We start from the raw sequence: 20,357 nt of genomic DNA on the forward strand, positions 1-20,357 counted from the left end.
TTTACTTCTTTCGTGCCCTTTAACCCACCTCAGGATAATGTTATTATCTACCGAGGCTTTGGCTAAATCTTGATGGCACTCTAGTGCTAGCCCTGAAGTAACACGGTGTCTATTCAAGGCAAATAGTGCTTGTCTGCTATCAGTGCAGATTGTTATGTTTTTGCCAGAAATTCTTTTCTTGGTTATTTCTTTTTTGGCGATTGAGATACCAGCCAGTTCTGTTTGGACCACGCTGGTATTTCTTCCCATTCCCCATTTAATCCTTAGGCTTAGTGATCTGGAGTACACTCCACATCCTGAACCTTCTTTGGTTTTTGAGCCATCTGTATAAATCTGTATTGAATTTGTAGCATCTGACTCTGTGTTCTGCTTAATTTGTATTTTGTAGGGTTTATTAAACACAAACCTGGGTTCAATTGCATCACTTGTTGCCTGCAGCAGAGGTTGCGCAGTAAGCGCTTCCCGCCATAGGCCCATCCTCAATCGACCCATTCCTACTTCTAGGTTTACACCAGCCGTGTGCAATCGTATCATGGCCATTAACGCAACCTCCTTAACGTACAGATCCAGAGGGGTCAGACCCGTGATTAATTCCATTGCCGCTGTTGGTGTTGTTCTCATGGCTCCTGTGATGTTTAAACAAGCCAGTCGCTGTATTTGATATAATTTTTGGATGGCCGTTGCTTGTAGAACTTTCGGTCCCCATGCAATGGCTCCATACGTTAACATAGGTCTTATTATTGCAGTGTAGATCCAGGCGACTACACGGGGTGAAAGACCCCATGCGCGTCCCACTGTCCTCCGACATTGCTCATAAGCCACGTATGCTCTTTTTGCTCTACTCTGTAGATGAGAGTTCCATGTTAGCTTCTTGTCGAGGATAATACCAAGGTATTTCACCTCTTCAGAGAAGTTCAGTTGGCTTTTGAAGATTTCGGGAGGTTTTAATCCCGTTAAACTTCTTTTCCTGGTGAAAAGGACCATCTCAGTCTTCTTGGGATTGATCGACAGTGAGTGTTCCTTACACCATGTTTCTATCAATTTGAGCCCATCCTGCGCTCTATCGCACAGTGTGTTTACAAATTTGCCGGTCTGCAAGATAACTATGTCATCTGCGTATGCAATTGTGTAGAATCCATTTTTGTTAAGGTGATTAATTAGGGTATCCAGAACTATGTTCCAGAGAAGGGGTGATAAGACCCCTCCCTGTGGACATCCCCTCATGACCAGTCCTTTAACTGTGATGTCTTCTACATTAATACTTATTGCTCTGCTAGAGAGCATTTGGAGTATCCATTCTCCTACTACCAGGGGTACATTCCTGGAGTGTAGTTGCTGGGTAATTGTTGGAAAGGTTGTTTTATCAAACGCTCCCTCAATATCTATGAATATACCTAGGGTGGATTCTTTGTTGTCCAATGATCTCTCGATTCTGCCAACCACATGGTGAAGGGCAGAATCAGTAGACCTTCCCGGGGTATATGCATGCTGATTTGGATGAAGTGGGTTGTTAACAAGTACTTCATCTCTTATGTACCGCTCACATAGCCTCTCCATGGTTTTTAATAAAAACGATGTGAGACTAATTGGTCGGAATGCTTTTGGTAGGGTGTAGTCTATCCTACCTGGTTTGGGTATAAATACTACTCTTACTTCTCTCCACTTACTGGGAATATACCTCAGAGCTAGAGAGGCTCTGAATATTCCAACCAGGTGTGGTATAAGAGTGTCCAGTCCCCACTGAAGTAGGGCTGGTCTTATACCGTCCTATCCTAACCTAACCCTCTATACTAGAAATACTAATATTGATATCTTTCATGAATTCATCCTCTCTCAAATATTCCAGTAACCATCTCGTGTTTGATGAACATTAGATTACGCTGGATTACAGGTGTTGCCAATACTTTTCAACCCATTTAGCCCAAAGCTTTTGACTGAAGAATTCGGACTGGACAATTGGAAATATCTTTGAAAACCATTTCAGAATTTTACTGAGATAAAGTAATTTTTCCATTTGCTTTTGTTTCCATAAAGTAGTTTGTTGTTACCTTTCTTTATAAAGTTGGTTTTCAGAAAACATGTAAATTTCATCAAAGTTTTTTAGAATCAGGCTGAGTACCAAAAAACGAAGCCGCTTTTCTTCTTGGGTTGGCTATACTAATTTTTTGAATGAGAAAAGATGTGGCTCTTGATTTGTGGGTTTCATTGGTTACATTTTGTCCAATTTCGTTAATGAAAGATAATGCCTCAGCCCAAAAACACCAAAAGTTTCAACAGCTATTGGGCAAAAGATATAATTATATATTTCAGTAGTTTGGAACTTTCTCCTAATGAGGTAACAGCACCGGCCTTCGCAGAAGTAGCACACAAGTATCCACACAAGTAAAGTCCCAAACAACCAATTTACCGTTTTTCCATAGAACAAATATGGCCGTTTTCCGTCGTCTCGACTTGTACCTGTGGGTGCACCACATTTACGAAAGTGTTGAACATATCAGGACACAATCAGGACAGACAGGCAAAGCGAGTGAAGTGGCTAAACGAATCCCTAATCCTACTCTAGAAACTGGAAGTGATGCCTGTATCCAAGTTTCGTCTTTGGTACGGTTATTGGTAATCCATGTTCGTCATGCCAAGTACGGCTGCACCTCGAAATATACGATAATTTTGGAATCGCCAATAAATTCTTCAATAAATGGAGTGCTACATGTCATGGAGAAATAGATGAACTTCCTGACATGACACGAAGTGATTGTAATTTTTCTACCAAACAATATTTTAAGGCATCTTCAGATAGTGGGGCACCAAGAAAAAACTAATTGGGTTTTTCAATCACACGTATACCAAGAGCTATTAAATTGAATTGATCAATGATGATGTGGGTCCTGTTCATCCAGAAAACTGAGTTCACATTCCTCCAAATTTAGCTCAAGTCCCAGATCTTTCGAATGGCTTATTGTGTTACGAAAATTTTCTAATATAACATTTGCTGTGTCACCTATACAGCCTTCATCCAGATACCAGCCTTTGAATTCAGTGGATATTTTAGTTATATTATGGTCGATATGAAGACAGAACAATAGTAGTCCATCAGTGCATCACAGTGCAACATCTGTGCAACAGTGCATCACAAGAACAATAGTAGTCCGAGCGGATCTTTCCATTGTACTCCTCGTTCGGATATTATAATTTCTTTACCAAATATAAAAAAGGAAGGTTCACTGTAACATTGTTCAAGGAAAGAGTATATTTCTGGTATGGCGTTGGCAACCGAATGTAATATATTATTCCTGTCTATAGTATTTTAAAATCAAGTTTTAGGAAAACTTTTTCAACTGGGTTAGGGTTTTGATTAATATAACATCGTGCAGTATATGCTACTGCTTCGCAGCCACCATTCTTCCAAATCCAAATTGTTGAGGACGAAATAGATTTCCAAGACTTTCTCGTAGATTGAAAGAAGCAAGTTTTGCTATAACGCCAATAAAAATGTTCAACAGCTATAGGACGTGGGCCGCTTTCCTTTTTTTAAGGCACATGAAGAAGCATCATATAAAATAGGACGTATGTCTTGATTGACCTTTGCAGAAAGAAGAATATTGAAAGTATTCAAAAATTGTCCACCACACTACCGGAACTATAGCTCAGCATATCTTGAATATGGGACGGTCGCAATGAATCAAGATCTACAAGAACCGGTGCGAAGAAATCTGACCGCTCTGAGAACATCCACGCTCATAACTATCAATAAATATTTGGAGGATTTCACCTATACTTCCCTCTTAGAGTAATATAGTTGGGGAATGATAGGTAGAATTGGAACCTCTGCTGTAAAATGACTATGATGGAATGAGAAGGCTTTTTCTTCCAGTTTGTATCTGAAAATAACTTCTATGCATCATCTTCATAAACGGTTTAGTTGCTTCCTTTTTTTCTTTTTTAAGTTTCCTCACATTTTTTCTATAAAAAAGTTGTTACAGCAAATAACTCTGTAGTTTCCCTGCTGTACTTGATTATTACTAGTGAATGTTAGTTGTGTATCACAGAGAAATATGAAACGTGTTCTATACCAGCGGCTTTCTCGATATATATATTTTTTTTTATTAAATATAACCTATGTTACCCGCCTATGAATCTGATAATGATGTTTGAGTAGTTTTATAATTTAGAGCAAACAAACAAACAAATCTTTCTATAACTTTTCTTCAGAATAGTTTTCAGTTTTCACATCCCATAATATTGGGATGTGAAAGAAGTAGACTAATTCTTCACTTCCACTGTACGACATACATCAATAAAGTCAGGTAGAAATTAGCGGGAAATTTTCTCGTGGAAGTTCTCGCTAATGTTAACAGAGTGATTCATTAAAAAGTAAGAAATGGATTGTTTGGAATGGGACATTTGTCACTGTTCATAGTTCACACGCCACCATTCGATATTTCCACACTTTCGAAAGCATCCGATAATTCGGTGTTACGTACCGATATCAACAATTTCAGACAGACAGAAAGTGACACATGACACTACTTTTTGGATGTGGCATTAAGAACTATGAACAGTGACAAAGGTCACCCATTACAAACTGCCCATTATTTACCATTTTATGAATCAATCATTTACTTTTTTAAAGTCCGCGGATGCCACATAGAATATAACTGTGTTGAAACTGATCTACCATATCAAAAATGAATAACATTTTTTATTAGACTGTGGCTATGAAATAACAGTTTCATTTCTTGAACATGTAGAATTTTCATACCTGTTTATTTGTTTTCTGTAGTCATCCCGCACTCTTTTCAGGGTTTAACATTATTCCTGTCCTACGCTATCCTGGCTGCAGTTCTTGGAATGTTCCAGTTCGGTTTCAATACGGGAGTTATCAACGCTCCGCAGGGCAACATCGAGAGCTTCATGAAAGATCTGTACAAACAACGGTATGGCACAGATCTTGACAAGGACGCAGTAGAGAGGCTCTACTCAGTCGCCGTTTCCATTTTCGCTATCGGTGGCATGCTGGGTGGCTTTGGGGGCGGCATGGTAGCTAATAAATTTGGCAGGTGAGATAATACAAGTTTTCTTTTGCTGCTCAAGTGTAATTATGCATTGCGTTCATAAAGTAACACAGAAATTCATTATGAGGTGAATAAGCAATGTAATATTACCGAAACTGGTCTATTCTGAATTTTGATTTTCTGTTTTTTCGAAATAATAATTGAGTATACTTCCGAGTAATAATGCCACCGTCGGTGGAGCTGATTCCAAAAATATTGCATAAATTGCTTCCATTGCTTGTTATGAAATAAAGACAAACGTAAAAAAATTAAATGATGCACTTTTATTACATTTGAGTTAATCAATTAACTGGATGAAAATCATGCCTTATACAGTGTGTGATATCGAGCTTCCTTCAGAAGTTTGGGATGGAGTAAAAACTTGAATTGAAGGGGTTATATTTTTAGGAGTGATTAATTTTTGGGAAAGAAAGTTTTTGACTTTCTACTACTTCATCTTGATACAAAAAAAGAATGAGGGAATCTTCCAAAGATTGAAAGGAAGTAATCAATTTGAAAATAAGTAACTCTATACATGGATGTGTAGATCATGCAAAGGAGTAACTTTCAGTCACAAACTGAAAGAAAGTCCTCCTGAAATAGTTACTTTCATATAAACATTGAATTACACGAAAGAATAAAAATTATTTTGAAACAAATACTTCTATATGAACACTGAATTATACAGAAGATACTTTTCTCTACTCAGTTTGTATTTCAAACATTCGTTGTGGAATAAAAATAAAATACAATTCACATGAGTTCTACTTTAAATGAATGGTAACAAATTACACTTACATGGAACACTGTCATCCTCACTGGTATACCGATGTTTCAGTACCAAATTGGATAACATTATAGAAAATAATAATAATAACATTATAGAAAATAATAATGTTATCCAATTTGGTACTGAAAAGCCTTGGGGCAAGTGTCTTAAGGCAAAACATCGATGTATACCAGTGAGGATGACATGTAAGTGCAATTTGTTACCATTCATTTAAATTGGAACTCATGTGAATGCTATCTGATTTTTATTCAACAACGAATGTTTGAAATTCAAACTAAGTAGAGAAAAGTATCTTCTGTATAATTCAGTGTTCATATAGAAGTATTTGTTTCGAAAGAATTTTTTTTCTTTCGTGTAATTCAATGTTTATATGAAAGTAACTATTTCAGGAGGACTTTCTTTCAGTTTGTGTCTGAAAGTTACTCCTTTGCATGATCTACACATCCATGTATAGAGTTACCTACTTATTTCTCAAGTTATCTGATGGGTGAAGGTCGATCTCCCAGGGTTTCCTCTACTATATGGAACAAGTTTTTACTCTTTTTGGGAAAGAAAATTTTTGGCTTTCTACTACCCCATCTTGATACAAAAAAAAGATGAGGGAATCTTCCAAAGAAAGGAAGAAAGTAATCAATTTGAAAATGAGTAACTCTATACATGGATGTGTAGATCATGCAAAATAGTAACTTTCAGACACAAACTGAAAAAAAGTCCTCCTTGAATATTTTTTAAAATCGAGGTGTGGTAAGGATAGTTGTAGAGGTAGACATCATTCTCTACCTCATGTTTCACGCAATGAACAATCACAAAATGAACTGAAAATCCTAAATGATATTGTGAGTAATAAACAACCACAAAAGCCCGGCAAAGCAAAGCCCAAACAATCTTGTGAGTCAGACCAATTTCTGTGCTAGTTTCCATAGTAAATATCCAGTAAATGGAATGAAAATTGTACTACTACGACTCGCACCTGTGTTTCTAAGAAGACCAGCTGGGGAAATTCCCACTTACGCACTCTTTGATGAAGGATCAACCTGTACCATCCTTGAGAAAGACTTAGCTCACAGATTATGAAATAAGTCACCACGAAGATCATTCACGAATGGTCTTTTTAGATATCGCTACTTCTAGAAATCAACAAAAATTCTTCACGCTGAAACAAGTGAGAACCATGCAGAATTTGCGACTTCCATCTCAAGAAATAGATGTTGATAACTCATTAGTTTTATTCTCCGAAATACAATCCCTTTTTGAAATCATGACAGTTTCCCTTCTCAAAGGATTCCTAAATAAACTATTTTTTTGAAAATGATTACTGAAAGCGACCATCGAGTTGAACTTTTCTTCAAACCATTCAGAAAAATTTTCTGATAATGTTTGTATTTTAAAGATGTTTACGAAATGAAGGCGATAATTTTTGGTACAATATCGTTCCCATCTGCAGTACAATTTATGAAAAAGAAAAATGTCCGTGCAATGGAGAAACAACATTACTACTTGGATTCTTGCCAAACGATAGATGAAGCTATCGATAGAATGCGAAATGTTATTGTTGTTCATAAAGAGGCAAATTTGGATAATGTGAAGTGGATTAGTAACTCAAATGAAGTAATGCAGTCAATTTCAGGTAATTCTCAAAATGTCTAAAAGAATTCTGTGCATATTCTGATCTCCTACGACTGATGATTTTTCATTTTATATTGAACCTGAAAAACAATTCCTGATGAAATCTGCGATGGAAAGTACCAACTGAAAGAGAAGTACTGCGCACGGTTATGTCAATATTTGACCCGGTTGGTTTTCTTGCTCCTCTCATGAAAAATTCTAGAATTATGATTCAGAATATATGGAGAAGTCATAGTGATTGGAATCAAGCTATTACAAAAGAACTTTTCTACATCTGGCCGAAATGGTTGACCCAATTGTAACATTTTACTCCTGTCACTATCAATTGATACTACTTTTCGTGCTACTTTCCGATGTATGTGATAAGGCATATGCAGCAGTCGCCTTTTTGAGTATGGTTGAAAATGACGACTTCGTCAACGAACTGTGGACTTCCATATTCCATTTGTAGCAACAGAAAGTTGCTGCAATGAATCAACAAACCATCCTGAAATGGGAGTTACAGGGAGCAGTGCTTAGATGTAGAATAGCAAAATCCATACGGAAGCAACTGCAATATAGAATTGACAAAATTTACTTCTGGACTGACTCAATGGTTGTTATTCAACAAAGCAGGTCTGAATCAAAAAGATTCTCATTTTTCGCAATGAGATTGGTTACCATCTGAATTGAATGTTGCAGATCGGGCGACGAAAGAAAGGAAAGATATTGATTTGTTACCAAAAAGTGAGTGGTTTTCTAGACCACATTTTCTGAAATTACCGGAGACTGATTTGCCGGAAGAACCACGTTGCTCCAATGAAGACAATCTGATACTACTCTCAGGTATCAATGATAGTCTAGTTCTTCCGATGAACTTCCCCAGTACATATATCCAGATTCTCTAAATTTAATCGACTCATTCGATCTACTGCGTGTATTCTACAATGAAAAAAAGTTGTCATGATTACAAAACTGTCTAGGCCGCCCGACTTAATTTTGTGTGGAGATGAAATCGAAGATTCCATGAAGTTATGGATCTGAAAGTGTCAGAAAAAAACTTTTGGAGAAGAAATTTTCATTCTGAAAAGGAAGCTATTTCTACCAAAGTCCAGACGCTTATATAGATTATCTGCCTTCTTGAACGAATATTTTATAGTATGCCTGGACGGCAGGATTTCAGATACGACTGAATTGGATATATCATTTGAATCTTATTTTATCTTACCCATTCGGTAAGATCCAAAGCACAAATTCACAGAGCTTCTCATAGATAAGTATCATCGAGAATCTAAACACAAATGTTTGAAGACAGTGGTCAACAATATTTGTTCCAAATTTTGGAATATAAACATACGAGTAGCTGCAAAGAAGAGCTTTAGAAATTGCCAAGAATGTAAAAATCGGAATTACAAACCTCTTTCTCCAAAAATTGATTCGTTGCCTCCCGAGCGGTTAGGAGCATTTTCTTTCCCGTTTTCCATGGACCCATGACTGTTGCAATAGGACAAAGAGTATTAAAACGATACGTACTTCACTTGTCTCACCCTCCGTGGACACAAGTTCTGCTATACTTGCTATCCAACGTTTTATGTGTAGAAGAGGTCAGTCAAAGTGGATAACAACAGATAACGGAACCAATTTTGTCGGAGCAGAACGTGAATTTAAGGAATGGTCTCAAGGCTTAGATCAGAAAAAGATTTCAGAAGAAGTCACACCCTCCAGGAGCTGCACACATGGATGGAATCTGGGAAAGGATCATGAGATCTATTGAAACAGCTCTGAAGATCAGTTTGATGTCCATCAATCCAGAAGAGGTTTTGGTAACATTGATGAGTGAAATTGAATATATCATTAATTCAAGGCCCTTGACATACATATCGATCGTTACCAATGAGCCAGAAGCTATCACTTCGAATCATTTTCTGCTACTGCGAGTAGGTGATGTTAGATCATTCGGCAATGTGGAGCTTTCTAGCATAAAGCAATGGAGAATTGCACAAGCATTGGCAAATACGTACTGGAAACTATGGGTGATTGAATATAGACCAACACTTCTTCAGAGAAAAAAATGGTATGAGAAAACTAATCCTATTAGAATTGGTGACATAGTTTCAATCGTGAACGAGAAGGCACCTAATAATCAGTGGATTATAGGAAAAATAGAAGAAACGTTTCCCGGTGAAGACGGAGTCATCAGAGTTGTTCGAATTAGGAATAAACATGGAACATATGTGAGGCCTGTCACCAAACTGTGTATTCTCACTCAGGAATTGATATACTCACCTTGCAAAGTCTGCTAATGGGTGAAGAATGTTACTCATTACAATTTGTATTTGCTTGTATTACTTAATTATTTATCACTAGGTACGAGTTGTTGATAAATATCATAGTTGTTAGAATTAGACAGAAAAAAAAATAATAACTTTCAAGACAAATCATTAAATTCGAAATTGTTTGAATTCGTCTTCAATTCGCTTCAGTATTTTACACAAGAGTTTTGATTTCGATGTCTGTATACGCCACACGGACTACCAATATGTTTTCATAGCTTTTCACCACACACAGAATGTGCAGCCCCTGGATCATATATATATATATATATATATATATATATATATATATTTCTTTGCCATGTATTTTTGTCATGAGCATACTTTTGTTTTTGAAATATATATTTCGTACATTTGTTGTGTTAGTAGAGGTATAACTATAGCCACTTTCATTGTCGTCCTTCGTTTCTGCGTGATGTACATATCGTGTATTTTTTTTCAATTTAGTATTCGAGCATGTCACGTTGTTATGTAAACATTTGAAGAAATGATGCAATGCTCCACATGCTGAGCACTTTTTATTTTTAGCAGGACATGAGTCTTTTCCTCTGTGGCGTGTTATTATATTTATCTTGTTCAAATTTATTACTTTTGTCGTTACGTTCAGGATGTTCTAATAACCGACTTGATCTTTTAAAACCTGAATTTACCGCATTTGTATGTTTGACATCAAACTGTCCTCAAAGATTCGAAAGTTGTCTCGACTGTAACGAAGCCTGTTCTGAAATAAGTGCTGTTGCTTCATTTTCCTCCATGGTGGCTGTATTATTTGGATATAACCTAATTTATTCCTGTTGCCAGGTCATGTTGTTGATACCAATAACCAGTTGATCTCGAAGACGTTTCTTTAAACTATCGGAAAATTCACAATTTCCTGCCAGTCCACGTCAGTGTTCATAAAGTGCGTAATGATTTCACTTTCCTTCCGATAACAAAACGCAAATGCTACTCAGACGAAATATATTTTTTCTTACTATGATATTTGTTTGGAACGTTCACTATATCGTTAAGAGATTTTGTTGTCATTCCATCTGGCTTAAAATGATCAGCCAGATATTTAAAATGTTCAGGTCCTACCTTACTCAAAAGCAAATTACGTGGTGGTGGTAGGCTCATCATTCGTGTCCAGACCATAAAGTTGTTATTCCATTTTGAAACGTATGTAATAGTCCCAGTCCTCTTTTTCCAGAGAAAATCTTTTGAACTAGAAATATCTCAAGTATCTTGTAGTAGTTGACATTTTTTCTTTAAACTTGAATAACACAGTTCAAATCATCTGGTTGCGTTGAATGTTTTGTCGAACTGTTTGATGTTTTTATCCGTCTTCTGAACTCTCACTGGTTTATTCTCTTTTATTATAATTTTTATTGTTCATCATCGGAATCATCGCAAGCTATATAATCTGATCTCAGATCATTATAAAGCGGTGTCATCAATTTTTGAGAGTGTTTGGTCCCCAACAAATCCAATTGGTTTAAAATGATAATTGTCTATAAAGAACATATTTTAAAAGAATTTTCATCAAAGTCAATATTTTCTTCTTCTATCCCAACAAAAAACACTTTCTATTCGTTTTTGACATCCCAAATAATATTATTTAGAACGTATTGTCACTAGTAAATGCAGCTGCTACGTTGTGTCCAGATCTATCACACGGACTTTGGACGCTCTACATTTTCTCTCGATTCGATTATGAGAAAGAAATTATTGAAATGAATTCAATCAAAAATAGCTATGAAAACTTTTCGATAGGCATTTTTGTTAATGATGAAAATATGTCTCATCAAGTTATCCGATTAGTGAAGGTCGATCTCCCACTGGCTCTAAGACTAATATACAAGTTTCTGATTTTAGGGCATTATAGTCTTTTGAAATACTCTTCGATATACAGAGTACCCAGTAGAAAGTTGACGTATCAAATTTAGACATTTCAATCAAAATTACATATGTTGCTTTCCACATTCGAATGCTGTCAGAAAAGAGCTTTTGAGAAATTGGAGTTAGTTAGGGTATACACAGAGCAGCTTGGAAGAATTATCGATAAATCGATCTTTTCAGCCATCTTCATTTTCATTGGGAACATTGTTTTGTTGTGGAGAAACTTAAAAAAAGTGAAACTATTTTTACATAACTCTCGAACCGCTATACAACCCCATATTTTTAAAAAGATATCCATTTATTCATCAACTATAAGTGTCGTCAAAAATATACACACATGCCACAGAAGATACAATGAAAACATTTGGACAATTATGAACAAAAAAGTGATAAAAATATTTGTCATTGACACATAAACTTATAAATTCATCAAGACTATAGAAGCGATTCTCTATTGGGCAGAATTCCAGTTTGTGTTTTGAAAAATTTGCTGTAGGTGCTGAATATTATATCAGAAGGTAATATATGTGTAATATATGGCACCACCTTCAGGTGATTTTTTGAAATAACTATGATTAGAGGAGAGTAGGGTATTATAGAATACTCGGGAAATATGGAATACTCAGGTTTTAGTTCTGTTTAGTGCTGTTACCTCTCGGAAATATCATGAACTACTTCAAAAGACTCCCATGATGTTCTACTGTGAGATATGACCACCTGTTGCTATTTAACTGCTCGCTACAGAACAAATTTTGTTTTTGTTTTGTGCTCCACAAGAATTTTTACAGGTGAACGTTCAAATATTTGTACTAACTACTACAATGTAACTTAAGTTTTAAGACTGAACACAATGTAGCATCAAAGAGTTGTTAATTGTTGAGAGATTGGTTTTTCAGTGACAGTATTTGTTCATCAGTTTTTAGGCTATCTGTTCAAGGTGAAGTGTGTAATATAGAATACCTGAGTGCGTCTTCTGCGATGGAAAAATCTCCGTTAATTCCAAAGAGGAGAGTTGGATTCAGTATTTGAGTTGCTCGTTGTGGGCTCATTTGACTGTATAAATATAGTACTCATTATAGTAAAAGTTTTTGCTTTTAAAATTAGAAATAACTAGGTTTCCTGTACTTTAGATGGCTTTTTCAAACCTCGTATTCCATATTACTCGACTATTTCATATTACCCTTCGTTTGTTATATTTCAATTAATTTCATTTTTTATAAAGAGGAAAATCAATAAGAAATTTTTAAACATGTTACACTTAACTATAGTTATTATAGCATGTTTTCATACTATTTTGAGAGTTTTTACTGAGAGATCACATAGCAAAAATGTACATGGTATTCCATAAAACCCTATTTTCATATATGTTCTCTCATATAGATATTCAAATATTACCATGTTACGTCGTGTGGTTATGTGCAAACATCGCCATCTATTTGAATGAATTGCAAGATTGTGTTCTTCAATTAAAATTCTGGTATTATCAAAATGTATGCCATGACCTATTGTGTATACACATGCTCACTTTAGGCACATCTATGTGGAGCTAATCTAGAATCCCTCTTATGAGATTTAATATGGTCTTTTAAAAGTATAAAAGTTTCATCAGTATACGTTTTAATACAATTCATATAAGGAATTGAATATACTAGTTCAGACTGTTAAAAAAAATCAGTTTAAAATCTGTTTTTCTTTTAACCAGCTGTCGACATACGAACGACATATAAACGACAACCCTTAGAAGTCGAAACTTGTGCGAGCTAAGGATTATCGAGGTCTTACCTTTTAACATGTGATTCCTAACACTGATACATAACTTTGGAAAAAATTGAGTTTAAAGTTAGAAAATTTTAATTTGAAATGGTAATGTAATCAAATTCTTTGAATATCCGAAAAAGTTTCGGTGTGAGATCTACAATACAAGGTAAAGAAGTGAAACAAGACATTTTTGGAGTCGTGTCTACTGTAAAATTACTATTTATGCTATTGTTTTTGGTTGAAGATCTGGGGTCACCGTAGGAGCTTCTCTGGTGCTTCTCTTCTTTGTTGGCTTGGAGTTTCTACGTTTTTAGAAATCCTACCGACTGCGCCACTTTGTTATATTTGGGTTTCGAATATAAACTTTTAAAAAACAAGTTTATTTTCTTTCACAATACAAAGGTAATAATAACTTTAACTGGGACAAATGTTTAGCCAAATGAATACTGGGGCTTCGGATCTACCTGCTTTTATAGGTTACCCCCACTGCAAGTGCTTTGTGCTTCATTTCTGGACTAGTAAACAGGGAATGCTCAGTCTCTGCTGACTTCAAGGGTATTCTGTAGCTGCGCAATTAATATATATCATGAAACATCTATGATGGGAGGTACAATAGGAGAGTCAGTAAAATGGATAAAGTCTAGTAACGATGGGGTTTCAAAATATGATGAGGAAAGATTTTCGTCACTATCGACTATCATTTAAATTGGTATTTTCATCAATCTGAGAGATAATTGATTCCTCATCTGTTGATCAATCTGGTCTAATGAGAGTGTTATTGGAGATATTGAAAGTATCCAAAATTTCATGATGGTTTTCGTTAAAATCATCTGTAAAATTTTGTAATTCATTTGTATTTCCACTCTAGATAGTGCGTCCGCGTTGGTATTCGACTTTCCCTTCTTATAGATGATTTCGTAATCGAACCCCTCTAGTTTGAGACGTCATCTCACTAAGCATGAGTTGGATTCTTTGAGTGACATCAGCTATTGTAGGGGCTTACGATACGTGAACATTTAAAATTTTTTGCCATACAAGTATGATGTGAAATATTTAGTAGACCACACGATTGCTAAGAGCTCCATTTCGATAGTAGAATAATTTTGTTCAGACTGATTGAATGTTCTAGACGCATATGCGACTAGTTTTGAGACAATACCATGAGATTGGTTTACAGCAGGAGTACTAAACAGTATATTTTTCAATAAAATTCTAGGATAAGAATTATCTCTGAATAATTGGAAGAGAATATTTAAAATTTCTGATCAAAAGAACAATCAGGAATGCAGACTACCCGGTATTTCATTTGTTTTACCAAATCAACCTCAATGCACTCTTTATGATAGGACTGATAGTTCATATATCTACCTAAATTAACGAGTTTTCTATACCAACGTATTAGTATGGTATTGTCGTATGTTTACCATGAAGAAGTTGCAGTAAGAATCTTTACTTTTCTTTCACATTTCCTGCAAAATATAAATCATATGTTCAGTCGAAAGTGATATTTTTTTCTCTTTCAGAAAAGGCGGACTCCTGCTTAACAACGTCTTGGGAGTAAGTGGGGCGTGCCTAATGTGGTGTACGAAAATAGCGAATTCATACGAAGTTTTATTTGTTGGCAGATTTATTATAGGGGTCAATTGTGGTGAGTTGTTCCGCTGTTACCTAACTAGGTCACAGACTGGTATGTTCGTATATGCATGTGTTCGTATATTATAAATGTCACGAGTATGACCTTTCAGCTTTGTAAGAATAAATTCAGGAGTGGAATGAGATGTAATCAATCATCCCACACCTGAAGCATGTGAAATGAATCAAGAAACGTTTCGTGATGAGCTGAATGAAACATAAATGATGTTTTGATATCGCTGTGTTAAATTTTGTGCCAAATATAAGCGTGAATCAGAAGCAGGTTCTAACAGAAACATTTTTTCACAACAGTTTTCCGGCATAAAAAAGGCTAGCTCATTCAAATATATTATACCCAATCCACATAAACTTGGATAGATAGATAGATGGTACTTTATTACCAATAGGTATAAGTAAGTACACCTAATAACAGGAAATGTATAAACTAGATGAATGTATGCTAACACACTGTGTGTGTTTTAACAAAATTGAATACCACAAAGAAAATATAACATATTGTGAGTAAACATCATGATACAACAATTTATTGCAAACGATTGAAACGATTCTTTGAAGACTTTCTATGGAACTTACTTGGGTTGCATAATGGGGATACCATAATAATACCTCATATTTTAATTTGCTGCGTACATAACAGTTGAATAGCAATGTAAGAGTTGATGGATCTGAGAATTCCCTACCATTCCTCAATATGAAGCTTAACATTTTATTAACTGAAGACATGGCACTTTGCATATGAGGATTAAATGACATCTTTTGGTGAAATACTATGCCAAGGTCACGCATTTGAGACAAACGATTCAAGAGTGTTTTATTGATATTACATTTTATTCCTTCGAGAAGGGAACAGTTGAACATTAGTTAATATCCAACTCAAGGTGGTTCATAGTACACCACCATACATGTGATGTATTGTTGTCATGCTGTAATGAAATGCAATCTTGAGCTGTTAGGATACTTTGATAAATTTTCAAGTCATCAGCATATAATAGGGTGGAGCATTGAAAGTCCAGAGTGAGGTCATTGATGAACAAGAGGAAAAAAAGAGGCCCAAGATTAGAACCCTGTGGTAGCCCTGAAGTTAGTGTTATGATAAAAGAGCGATTGTCTTAGAATTCAACATATTGTCGCCTATCGAAACGATATGACTCACATAAAGGCGATAGTTGAGGAGATAATCCTAAAAAAATAAGCTCTCGTAATAAAATTTCCAGGTTAATTCTGTCGAAGGCTTTTTGTATATCCATATAAACAACATCTACTTGACCTCTCTGGTTCAAGATTTTGTAGGCATATTGATTTATACAAGACAGCTTTGTCACACAGGACTTTTTATTAACAAAACTGTGATGTACAATAGATAATATACCCTTTGTAGCGTTGTATATGTCTTTTCGCAAAATTTCAAAACACAGAAATAGGTCTATAATTTTTTATTTGTGTCAAATCGCCGTTTTTTAGTGTTGTTGAATCTTTACAAGTTTCCAAGTGTAAGGAAATGTGTTTGTTTTGATTATCAAATTGAAAATATATACCAAATAGTATATAATGGTATAAATGGGATAATACAATCCCTTGATCTGGTATTTGATCTGGATCCACGATTTATTTATTCTTGAGTTGTTTGAATGACTCAATATCATGATTTTCTGTAATGCCACTAAAATTGTTGGTGGGCAAATTGGCATTTTTTTCGGTGAACTCTCTGCTAAATCGGAATCAGGCAAAGTATATACACTGGATATATATTTCCCAAAAGCGTTCACAACATATTTCGTGATATAAGGAAAAAATCTCAAAAACCTACATTGAAAATTGCACAAAATGATTTAAATCTGATTGAAGTATATATGCAGGTAACTGAGTCATAGACAAGTCAATCAGTGCGTTCTGAGTTCTCCATTTGACTATATTTCTATAAATGTAAACATGCTTTATTTTCATCATGGGGCACTCTTGCCCATATTTTCAAACTCTTGTTGAATTTGTGCTTTAAAAAAAATGCCATATGTATCAATCAATTTTTCCCTGGGTATTGAGATTATGTCAGAAAAAAAAAGTATCGATTGTTGGCGGATAATCCAGAGGCACAGTAAACATATATTCAGATGGATCTTGTTGGTTTTTCATATTCTCTTTTGAGTACCCACCCAATTTTTTTCAGCTATAGTGAAACATTGTTATTCATGTTGTTGTGACATGGTATGGCAATTGTTAAATATGAAATGAAACATGACACGAAAATTATTAATATTCTGAATTTGAAATTCAGAATATTAATAATTTTTGTATTTTTTTGTATTGTCTCAGTTCGATTTTATTGCCATGTATACACCATACAAATCATTTCAAAGTGAAATACACCAAAAATATAGGTGCATCCATCACAATGTTTCATTTTAGTTTTATTATAAGAAACAAGCGACCTGACCCAGTTTTGCATGAGCTTCATTTTTTCTGTAATAGAAATATCCCAGTTCATTGAGAATTATTTTAAAACGGTCTCGAATGTCATTGAATGTTCTGGAATATTTTTGTCCTTTCAAAGTTTTTTTATATAGGTGGGGCTACCCAATGATAGAGGTATATAAAGCAAGATTTGTCAACCCCCTGAGATTTAAAGTTTTTCCAACTATCACACAGTCTCATATCAACTCCCTGAATCAAATCGGCTACTTCAAAAATTAATAATAATGGCCTTGGATAAAATTCTCTCGAAAGCATGTTCGCAACTATCAAATCCAATTTTGAAATATGTAAGTACTTATCTACTCTATCTCTATCTATCTATCTACTCTATCTACATGTATCATTGGGTTGTCAGATCGCGACCGCTTGAATTTATTCAAGTTTCAATTTTGCGATAACTGTTAAGATATTCATTCAAATTTCAAGATGGTAATTATAATACCTATGCATGAGATACTAAATGTAACTGATATAAACAATTTGATAATAATCAATATAAAATTATTCAATGTGAATTTCTCCAAAATAAATAAGTCAGCAATCGAATAAAATAATAATAATTAATATCGTACCCGTCCAAATAGTTTTCCAATCACCACAGAATATGACAATTATCAATTATCCATGAAAGATAAACCTATAAAAAAAAGAACAATATGTAGGAAATGTTCGGTTATATCCGTTTTCTGTGAAAGATTCACAGTTTCATACGAGTAGCATCACTACCCCGACTTCGCTCGAAGAACATCGTCATATTTCAATAATTCCCCACAGATCAATAATGAAATGTATGTACATCAACTTTCCTCTAGAATCACTTCGTGTATTGATGAAAACCGTATTCGTTTGGTAGTTTTTTAGTTTGTCGCGTTCAGACAGGAAGTCAAATATGGCGGAGAAATTTATAATATATATTGTTTATTCTGTATTATATATAGAAATAAAAATTCACTTCTTGAACTGCCATCTCAGTCAATGATTTTAACGACAAACTTCCATTATATTCGAATAACTTTCAGGGCTGAATACTTCCCTAGTACCAATGTATATATCGGAAATATCGCCTTTGAATTTACGAGGTGGTCTTGGCACTGTCAACCAACTCGCAGTAACATCTGGTCTTCTTCTATCCCAAGTTCTCGGTATCGAACAACTATTGGGAACCAACGATGGCTGGCCACTTCTCGTAGGACTTGCTGTAGTACCGGCAGTTTTACAGTTGGTGAGTACTGCTCTGTTTTTTCGTATAATAATAATCCGAATTCTTAGTAATATTTATACAGCAGCCAGCGAAAGCTTGGACCAATTTATGTGATGGAACTGACCGATACTAGATGGAAATCCATTGTGAAGTATTCAATGGCGGATTCAAATCTGAATTTTGGGGGTAGGGGGATAATTTATGAAGTTCGTCTTGGTAATTTTCAGGTAGAATAATTCATATATGAAAGTGTGTGCATGTATTATCACAATACTCATGTGAAATGTAAGAAATGTTCAAAACGAAGACTGTTTCCCAACACCAGAACTGCAACACTTTTTTCGACACGCGTTTCATAAACAACCAAGTTGGCGGTCTTTAGGAGAACAAGTTCACCAATACCTATCTCTGGAACTGGTGTCTATTTATATCTAACGGGGTACACTTTCACATCCTAACATACATCAATGATTTCGGAAAGAAGAAGGAAGAGAGACAGGTTATCCAATGAATGAAACAGAAAGATGTTTTCTATCCAAAAGCAGACAAAAAATGGTTATGATATTGGACAAGTCAGATTACTATGAGAGAAATGATAATTGAATTGAGAACGGTCATTACAATAAATTACCAAGGAACCCATTGTCTAAGATGGTTTCAGAAGTGAAAACACTCAAAAAGTGTCAAAATTCGATTGCACCGACTTTGAACACGAGCCTACAGGTTTTCAATCCAAGAGTTCATGAAATATACGGTCTACCAACGGTAAGCCGTGAAGTTCTCTAACTTGAATTTCTTTGTGTCAAAAATCGCTAATATGTCATCTGCATATCGGATTCAAGTTCGTGGGAAATAATCTAACTACCCTTTAGCTTCCATTTTAATTAAATCTGCTCATGAACAGATCAGCTATGAGGAGGAGGAGCAGTGTGTTTTTCATTGCAGTGCCTACATGCTGTTTGTAGAGATGTTTGTTGACTAGAATCAATTCTGTTTCTTGCAGATTTTTGATAGTTTCAGATAGTAGTCTTCGATTACTTCTCCACTGATACCATCGACCCTCAGAAGATCCCTCAAATATTCAATAGTTTTTGGTATATAGGCACTTGGAAACAACTATGATATATCAATTGATTATAAAATATGTCTATTAGGCAACTTCACATCCATAATTATATCTGAATTCATGTGAAAACCGAAACTTGAACTCAATTATGCGATTTGGAGATTTTCAAATGTTTGGTTAGCCATTTAGCAGTTTTATAAGTAAGGGAATTTATGGCGCAGACAATTGGTCGCACTATTTGCTAAATTTGTGAAGGTTTGTAGATTTCGTATTTCAAGAATTGTAGGGTTAGAAATCTGCAGACTTCCATTCAAAGTCGATGCGATCGAACTGTTACACTTCTGAAACCATCTCAGGCAGTTGGTTCTTTCATAATAATTTATTGTAGAGACCATTATCAATTAAATTATCAATTCTCTTATAGTACTTTGATTTGTCCAAGAGCACAATCTTATTGCTTTTCTCCGCTTTCAGATTAAAAAAAAATCTTTCAATAATTTGATAATCTTTCTTTTTGTCTTTTTCTACTCGAAATCATTGATGCGTGAGATCA

At 35.1% G+C, this 20,357-nt stretch overlaps 1 protein-coding gene across 11 annotated transcripts in view; it reads left to right on the plus strand.

The window, feature by feature from the left end:
* Positions 1–20,357, plus strand: part of Glut1 (Glucose transporter 1) — a 356,436-nt gene that overhangs the window by 144,958 nt on the left and 191,121 nt on the right. For all 11 annotated transcript variants that reach the window (XM_074171717.1, XM_074171707.1, XM_074171715.1 and 8 more), the window contains 3 exons: positions 4,801–5,057; positions 14,939–15,063; positions 18,557–18,759. In XM_074171717.1, coding sequence (XP_074027818.1) covers positions 4,801–5,057; positions 14,939–15,063; positions 18,557–18,759 — 585 coding nt within the window. The remainder of the gene's footprint in view (positions 1–4,800; positions 5,058–14,938; positions 15,064–18,556; positions 18,760–20,357) is intronic.

Source organism: Leptinotarsa decemlineata, unplaced genomic scaffold (assembly GCF_025532065.1).
Source record: "Leptinotarsa decemlineata unplaced genomic scaffold, Ldec_3_MD MMD2_tig00000035_RagTag_RagTag, whole genome shotgun sequence".
NCBI classification, from domain to species: Eukaryota; Metazoa; Arthropoda; class Insecta; order Coleoptera; family Chrysomelidae; genus Leptinotarsa; species Leptinotarsa decemlineata.